This window comes from Ochotona curzoniae, unplaced genomic scaffold (genome assembly GCF_017591425.1).
Source record: "Ochotona curzoniae isolate NIBS_2020 unplaced genomic scaffold, NIBS_Ocur_1.0 patch437, whole genome shotgun sequence".
Classification (NCBI taxonomy): Eukaryota; Metazoa; Chordata; class Mammalia; order Lagomorpha; family Ochotonidae; genus Ochotona; species Ochotona curzoniae.
The window spans coordinates 114,546-123,054 of NW_024467014.1; the positions used below are offsets into that span (position 1 = coordinate 114,546).

Consider the following 8,509-nt stretch of genomic DNA (forward strand, 5'->3'; position numbering starts at 1 on the left):
AACTGGATCGCAAGCAGAACAGTTGGGACTCGAACTAGTGTCTGAGGCAGATGCCTTGGCCCAGTACACCTTAACATACAACCCCAATCACTTGGAGGCTTCGAATGCAAAGTTCTCAGGCCCAAGATGTGATCTCAAACTCGGCACTTAGCGGCAAGCTCCTAGGGGCTACCTACGATATGTGAAGTTCCCACGGTGGCACATGCAGTGCCCTCCTGTTGCTAATGTACCCAGAACCCCACAGTCCCACTCCAGGCACATGTCAGAGACCGGTCTCCATACCGCATCAACACATCCGCTTCCCTTCCCTCAGCCAGGGATTGTCACCTGGCAGGTCCCAGCCCCAACTCCAAGCCAGAGGACACAAGAGCGTGGCCTGCTAGATGGTGCCAATTCCCACCTGTGGCTCTGATGGGCCACGCAGCCCCTCTTTCCCAACATGCCCAAAGGAAATTGTTCTCAGAAGTAGTTTTTCCTTTTATTCAGAAGCAGCCATGGGACTGGAGGCTGCCTGGTGGCGCCTCGTGGCGAAACTCAGGAGCACAGCCACACCAACCAGGAGCACCACTGTGGCCAGGCCTAAGCTCAGCACGGTGGCACTGGAATATGCAGGAGAGGCCCACTCCTTCGGGTCTTTGGGGTCACCTGCCTTTCCCAGGAAGATGAGAGGCCCCACAGTGATGTCAGCTTCCTCTGTTGCTGTGAGACAGAACATCCATGGGTCACCTTAGTCCCTCTGCATGAGCCACAGGATATAGCTTGCTCTGCCCCCAACAGCCAGGTCCTTCCCATTCACCTGCTTCCCAGCAGGGTCCCTGGCCAACGGCAGGGCCACCTTGGCTAACACTGGGGTAAGTGCCAAAAACCCCTACCCAGAATGGCATGAGTTTGCATCCCTCCCCAGCCCCTGCTGAGGCTAAGCAAAGGGGAGAGAGGAGGGCAGTGACTGTCCCATGTCCTACCATGCCTGCGGTTTCTCAGAGCAGCCTTGAGCCAATGGGCAGTGGAATGGTTCCACTTCAAAGAGCCTGGAACGCTGCCGCAGTTACCCTCAGTACAGCATTCGCAGATGTCATCTGTGCCTTCTACCGGGGACCACCTGAGAGGGCCAGAGAAATTTAGGAGCGAAGGGGGAGGATACAGACAGGGTACCCCCTTAGAGTCTTCAAATCCAAGTCTCGCTGAGACTCTGGTCTGCTCACCTGCCAGAAGCCTGGTTGAAGGAACAGGCTTTGTTGAGCTGGTCCGGGGCTTGCTGGGCAGGAATGACCTTTAGATGGCAGGTGATGTATACCTGCAAGTGACAGCAGCTATGACAAGACAGTTCTGGGGGCTCTGAGTGGGTGGGCAACTGTTATAGCTCAGCAAGTTAAACTGCTACCTGGGATGCCGGCTTCCCATAGTCAAGGTGGCTGGGTTCAGTCCCCGTGATGCTGTTTAGCATCCAGCTTCGTGTTAATGCATACTCTGGCAGGCAGTGCCACTCACACAGAAGACCTGGAAGAAGTTACTGGTCCCTGGCCTAAGCTTGGCCCAGCCCTGGTTGGTGCATGCATTTGTGGAAGTGAGCCAGCAGATGGATGATCTCTTGCTACGCATTTTCAAATTTAAGATTTGAAAAAACTCATCTCTACTGGCTCATTCCTCAAGCAATCACCATAGCCCCTAGTTGGGGAGAGCAAAGCCAAGAGAACCAGACAAGCAATGAGGCATGCCCATGCGAGGTGGCGGGAAGCCAGTTACTTGAGCCATCACTGCTGTCTCACAGGGTCAGCATTAGCAGCAAGCTGGAATCAGAAACCGAGCTAAAGATCAAACCCAAGCATTTGGATGTGGGGACCCTGAAGTCTAAACCGTTAGGCCAAAAGTTCATCCCTGCCAGGCCTTCAGCCAGGCCATGCTCATTCATGGACCCTTTACAAGCTGCAGAAATGTGGGAAAGCTCTATTAGAAGGTGGGGAGGGAGGGGAAGAGGGTGACAGGTGTTGTGGTACAGTGGTTAACTTGGCTCTTGGGATGCTCCCATCCCATATTGCCATGCCTGGTTCAACTCCTAGCCTCTCAGCTTTCCAGTCTAGCTTCCTGGTAACACGTACCCAGAGAAGGCAGTCCAAGAAGCTGGAGGCCTGCCAACCACGTGGGATACCTGCGTGGAATCTGCAGCCAGGACGATGTCCCAGCTATTACCACTGGCATTTGGGGAGTGGGCCAGGGAGATGGAAGATTTCTGGCAGCTAATGCTAAAGTAGGAAGATTTCAGAGTATAATTCACCCAAAATGACTAAAAGTAACCAGTCTGATTCTATGCCCGTTTGTTATTTCCACCCTGAATTCATAAAGCTAGAGGGACTACACACTGCCAAGTCCCCTTACATGCACCCCCCCCCGGTACCTAAATAGGGTCAAGGCCAGTTTGCCACAAGCAGCTTCCACTGGGCTGTGATGGCTGCTACCTGCCTCCTTGACAAGTTTCTCCCTGGAGGACACAGCCACAGGCTGTCCATGGTTTTCAGCTAACAGAGGGGGAGGACCTAGGACTCTTGGACACCCAGAGGCCTTTGGAGTTCGACTCCTCGGGAGCTTCCATTTCAGCCAGGGGCTTCACCTTGCTGGCGGTTTCCACCAGCAAGGTTCCCTGTGCTCTGTTTCTCATGGGCACAGGTCCCCATCTGGCCTATCTCCAGCGTCATCTGTCTACAACAAGCCCTGGCTGGTGCCTTGGCTTGGACCTCGCCCCAGCCTCCGGGTTAGCCTCCTCATGGAACACTGTTAGGTTAGGTATTACTACAGGAGCTCCACCAGGGGGTGGATTTAATTGCTCTGCAAACCTGCCCAAGCCAGGGGCGAGGACCTCTATCCAGGTCTCCTGAAGGAGTGACAATCTGATTTCCCCAGGCACGTTAGCCAAGAGCTGATCATATCTAGGTCTTGATTCAGCTCTCATATGGGATGCTGGTATTACAGGCAGTGGATGAACTTGCTGTTTTACAATGCTGGCTCCACCTCTCAATTGAGACAGTCACCTGGAAGTTCAGAAGGCGTCTGATGCCTTCCTAAGATGTACTAGGATGGTGCAAGATTGTGATCTAGTGAAATGCTAACAGAACTCAAGGGAGGTGTTCCTGAAAGCTTTCACAGCACGTGTTTGGAGAGCTTTGTATAAGTGTGGGCAACAGGAGAATCCAGGACCCACTCAGCACAGCAAACACTGTAGCACATCACCTTCCCAGGTGACTGGCCAGCGCTGAAAACCCTTCAATACTCACTTCCTATCTGTTCTGCTAAACTTCACAGGCCCCACTCCCATCAAGACAGCTTGTTCATAAATGCCACCCGATTTTCTCCACACTTGGAGTTGTCAGCGTGACCTTCTGTGCCTCTCATCCCTTCCCTGCTCAGGCCCGGAGCACTCCTTCTATCCCTCCTGGTTCTGTAGCTTGGCAATCGTCGAGCATTAAGTAATCTGGCAGCTTGGACAAGGTCCAAACTTCCCCTAGACCCCTGTGGGTCAAGCCCAGCGGCAACTTCCATCTGCAGGTGAAGCTGGCTTCTGGGATCAACCGACTACATTGCCCACACCTGCCAGAGCTGTCAACTCCATTCAACCCAGTATCCTTTGGGGTTCAGACCCTGCTGGCCTTGGCAGAGACTAGGTCACCAGACTTAGTCATTACACCTGCATCTTGAGCCATCACCTCAATTTCCTGTACTCAGGTTCTCCCGGGTTTCCCGATTTCTAGGATCCCTTCCTCCCCTTTTCCTATACAGGTCTTCTACCTGCCTCCTCTGAGAAAAGGCAGGTGCAATACAGAATCTGAAGACCTTGTAGCAAGTACTGATCTGCTTGGCAAGTTCATCAAGTGGCTGCGACAGTGACAGCCGTTGACAACATGCTTCTGGTGAGAGCTATGAATGCCAGCAGGTTACTAAGCCCGACCCAAAGTCCAGCCTGCGCCCAAGCTATCAAAGCAAAGATTTACCGTGTGTCTGGAGTCGTTGGCAAAGTGGAACACGGCCACTGTGAACTGCAGGGTGTCCGGCTTGGATCTGGGGGCCTTGAACTTGGAAGAGCCATCATAGAGCCCGTCCACCAGACAGCTTGGTAAGAGAACAAGGTTGAGGAGGCTGTTAGAAAGCATGGGAAGAAGGCAGGGACAGGGAATGCCAGCCCCAAGAAGCAGCCCCGCTGCCCTCACCCATGGAAGTCCACGATGGTGTGAGATGGGGAAGCGCTGTGGTCAGGCGTGGGTGTGGCCACACAGTGGTCCACCAAGAGCAGCAGGGCCGGGTGGCCACCGGTGTGCACATCGGCCTGCAGGTGGGCCACATCTCCCAGGTGGAAGGTGGGAGAAGTCTTCTCTGCCCTCCAGTTGTCTGACAGGCAAGGCCCAGGATGAGAGGAATAGCTCAATGGCATCCCCACCCCCAGGGAAAGCCCCACCCCCATCCAACCCCAGCTCACCCTCCATGAGGCGCAGAGAGAAGACCAGCCTCTCTTCCGAGAGCACGGTGGTCCGGAAGGGCACCCAGGTGGGCTGGATGGCCCGGCTACTCACGTTACCTTGCCTGGGTGAGGAGAGGAATATAGCTGCCCCAGAGCCTGCCCATCCAGGCCCATGTGCTGATTCTCAGTCTCCCAACTGGCAGCCCCACAGACACCCCACCCAGGCCTGAGCTAGCCCCTCAACTTCCGCACCTGAGCAACCCATGGCTATGACATTGGCAGATGGAGGCCTCCAAGACTGGAAACCTCCCTTCTTAATGCCAACCTCTGACCCTTCAACTTGAGCCCAGTTGGTAAGTCCAGAGCAGCAAGGCCCTGCCTGGACTGCAACCCCCTCCCCCTCAACCTCTCGGAATTCTCTAGTCGGGGGCAGGGGTCAAGGCTAAGGAAGTCCGTTGGAGAGAACACAGAGGGGCTGCTCATCTTGGAAAGCCAGTGAGAGAACTTGAGCCTGTCCCAGAGATGGGGGAGTCCCTGGCCCATGGAAGTGGGTCCAGATGGCTGCAGCTGTCCAAACCCCTGACCCAAGGTCAGCGGGCAGGGGGCTGCTTCTCCTGGTGATGCACTCAATAAGGTACTGATAAGTTGAGAGGCCTCGCCTGGGCCAGGGCCAGGACTTCAGGCAGAGCTACACTGGAGCATGGGGGTGGGGAAAGGGTGTCAGGAGGGACTGCTTCAGTACCAGGAGGGCTTTGCCCCCCTGACCAGTGTGGGCTGGCTGAACTTCCCCTCTTGGGTCCCCAGTCCTGTGTGGTCAGACCCCTAATTCTTCCAGCTCCTGCTAGCCAACCTCCTAGATCCCTGCTGCCTCCACCTGCCCCTCTGTCTCCCATATTAGCTCCCAGATGACCCCTTGGAGGAAAGTGCTATTCTCACCTGTCCTATGGCTTCTTCAGGGCAGGGTAACCAATGAGGTCTGACCTCAAATACTTATTCATCTCAGCTAGGCCCCTGGAGCCTGCCTGCCCCACTTGCTTGACTGCCCCAGACGGCCCCGGATGTGTAGCCCACATAACTGTCAGGTAGCTGTGTGTGGGATTTCAGCCCCTCCCAGGAGCCACCATCATCATCTAACACTCCCCCACCAGTCATGCAGAGTCCACAGGCATATACTTCACACTGGTCAGGGGCAGGGTAAAGCAAGGCCTTACATCAAGAACAGCTTACAGGCCCAAGTTGGATTAGGTGGTGGAAGTTGCCAGAGCACAGCTGGGCTCCAAGGAGGGACACCTGTGCCCCAGATACATTTCCACAACTAATAGATTCAGTAGCATTCTCCCGTTCCCCTATCCACCTGGAGCAGAGGCCAAGAGCCCCAGCCGCAAGCCCTTCTGTTCTACCTGCTCACAGCCCTGATGCAAGCGGCCATGTCAAGGCCTCAGCACCAGGGTTGGGGCTGGCTGGCTGCCAGTCTGGCCAGCCTTCACTAACCTGGGGTAGCGGCACTCGATGGGGACCTCAGCACGGTTGGTCCTTAGGATGGACAGATTTCCCATGGGCCGGGGGTTGTGGAGCAGGAACGTGCTGTACACTAGGGCGTCATCAGTCATCTGAAGGGAAAGGGAGGAACAAGGCATCCTGGGGTGTCATGCAACACTGGAGGGGGCCTTAAGGACAGTCAGGTGTGTTGGGTAAGGTGGAAAGTTCAGAGACAGGTGTGGTCTTTGCAACATAAAGGTACTTGCCTGAGGTCTGGATCCTCCCCACGCCACCGGAACACACCCCCGTCCCCTGGGCAGCAGCCACAGTATCACGAACTTGAATTTCCTGCTCCGCTGTCCCTATTCATCGCCTCTTGCCTTATTGGCACACTGACATCACAGGAAGGGACGCGGGAGACAGGTGTTGCTGTGGCAGTGGGCATCTTCCAGGTGGTCTATGCCAGACGGGGAGCAGCACCTGGGGTCCCTACCCTCAGCCTGCAGCCCTCAGCCTGCCTCGGGGAGCCTCTGGCAGAAGGGGAAGGGTTTCAGGTTAAGGTTTGAAAAGCATTAGGTCCTACAAGGGCCATGATTTGGTGTCTTCATCGTCTGGTCAAGAGGCACAGCCCAGGGAGTAAGTGGTTGCTGGGCTCAGCTCTGTTTTGATGTCACCTGGAGCTGCAGGAGAGCCCTACCCGCCACCCTGACCCCAGGCCTGGCTTCCGCACTCATTTGGTTTCGGTAACCAGGTGCGGCCTGGGCATTACAATCTCCCCAAGCCTCCTTCCCCTCCACACTGGCTACGAGTTTTTACATTCCTCCAACAGATGGGAGTCTTAAGTTTCCAGGAGCTGAGGAGGAAGACATGTCTGGACTTCACCTGACCTACATGAATCCACAACCGCAGTCTGGCAACTGACTGCTGCCACTTTCCCAGTGTACCACCTGTCCACCCAAACCAGGGACACTCCCAACCCTCAAGCCTCACCTGCACGCTATTGCCACATTCATGCAGCCCAACCTCAAACTTGACCACAGCATCCATGCCCGCAGAGGCCAGGGGCTCACAGCCCGCAGGGCCCAGGCTGAGGTCAGATGCTTGGATGAGCTTCCCGGTGCCAAATAGGTCCTTGCTGACGGTGACCACGAGCTGGGCCTCCCGACACTCTACCACCACAGGGGACTCCAAGGATGAGGGTGGGTGGGTTGTACCATGCAGGAACCACAGCGGCTGTGGGTAGCACAGCTTCACACATCCCCAGAGCAGGAAGCAGAGGACAAGCCTATAGCTCAGCCCCATGGTGTTGTAGGAGTGGTGGGCAGGGCGGCCGAGGTCAAACCTTCTTATACCTCTGGGGGAGGGCGCGCACCTGTCTCCCTTCCCCAGCAACCTGGGGATGGGCTGGGGGAAGGGGGTACTTCTTGCAGACTGATTGGTCCCAAGCAGGGGGCATTGGAGACACCTGGGAGCTCTCAGCATCTTGCCACAAACCCATGGAGTGGGAATGACCCAAGTGATTCACATGCACAACCCACCACTGCTCCCCCCCACTCATCCAGCCCCAAGCTAGGCTGGTCTGTGGAGAATTATGGGAGATTGGATTCAAGTGGGAGGTGAGGAGAATGACCAGGCTCAATTGGACGCATTTTCCCCTCTGGTTCAAATTTCTTGTGGTCATTCCTTAAGGGTCATATTCAAAACTTTTTTTTACCTGTCCCCCTTGCGATTAGTAGACTTTTAAAAAACATTAATTTGTTTTCATTGGAAAGGCAAATCAGATTTATGAAGAACAGCCAGAGAGAAAGATTTTCTGTCTACTGGTTCACTCCCCAAGTAACCACAACAGGAGCCTCTTCTGGGTCTCCCACAGGGTCTAGGGTCCCAAGGCTCTGGGCCGTCCTCTACTGCTTTTCCAGACCATAAGCAGGGAGTTTGAAGAGAAGTGGAGTAGCTGCAATACTAACTGATACCTATATGGGATCCCGGCACATACAAGGCAAGGATTTAGCCATTGAGCCATGACGCTGGGCCCCTATTATTCTTTTTTAAATTTGGTCAGGTGGAAATCCCTAGCTCTTTCCATCCACTGGTTTCCTATCCAAAGACCCACAGTGTTCAAGGCTGGGCCCGGCTGAAGCTGGGAGAACAGAATGCCATGAGATCTGCCCTGTCCCAGCGGCAGGGACCCATGTGCTCCCACTGCCACCTGCTTTCCAGGGTGGACTTTAGCAGGAGGAAGAACTGGAAACCAAGCCAGAGCTTGATCCCAGATGATCTGTCAAAGGCTGTAGGAGATCCACACAGAGGCCTGAACTGCTGCCTGATGATGCCCAGCCGTAGCTTATCTTCCACTCCATTTTCCATAAACTTTTTTTTTTTCAGTTTTTTTATCTTTTAAGATTTTTATTTATTTTTATTGCAAAGTCAAATATACAGAGAGGAGGAGAGATAGAGAGGAAGATGAGTCCGATGAGTCACTCCCCAAGTGGCCACAATGGCCAGAGCCGTGCTGATCCGAAGCTAGGAGCCTGGAGCTTCATCTGGGTCTCCCACGTGGGGGTGTAGAGTCCCAAGGCTTTGGGC

The 8,509-nt window shown here is 54.8% G+C and overlaps 1 protein-coding gene across 1 annotated transcript; it reads right to left on the reverse strand.

The window, feature by feature from the left end:
- Positions 1-478: 478 nt before the first annotated feature.
- On the reverse strand, positions 479-7,225 carry LOC121168005 (zona pellucida sperm-binding protein 3-like). The gene is made up of 8 exons (XM_040997762.1): positions 6,914-7,225; positions 5,936-6,054; positions 4,463-4,566; positions 4,197-4,374; positions 3,981-4,098; positions 1,203-1,294; positions 963-1,099; positions 479-699 (listed from the first exon to the last, which is right to left on the reverse strand). The coding sequence occupies exons 1-8, from the start codon at positions 7,223-7,225 to the stop codon at positions 479-481; spliced, it is 1,281 nt and encodes a 426-aa protein (XP_040853696.1).
- Between the last annotated feature and the right edge of the window lie 1,284 nt (positions 7,226-8,509).

What these genes read in the sequence shown, in the direction of transcription:
- LOC121168005 (XM_040997762.1), bottom strand. Translation starts at nt 7,225, where the DNA reads ATGGGGCTGAGCTATAGGCTTGTCCTCTGCTTCCTGCTCTGGGGATGT. An exon ending in ATCGAGTGCCGCTACCCCAG is followed by an intron (nt 4,567 to 5,935) that starts GTTAGTGAAGGC and finishes CTCCTCACCCAG; the next exon opens with GCAAGGTAACGTGAGTAGCC. An exon ending in TTCAACCAGGCTTCTGGCAG is followed by an intron (nt 1,100 to 1,202) that starts GTGAGCAGACCA and finishes TGGCCCTCTCAG; the next exon opens with GTGGTCCCCGGTAGAAGGCA.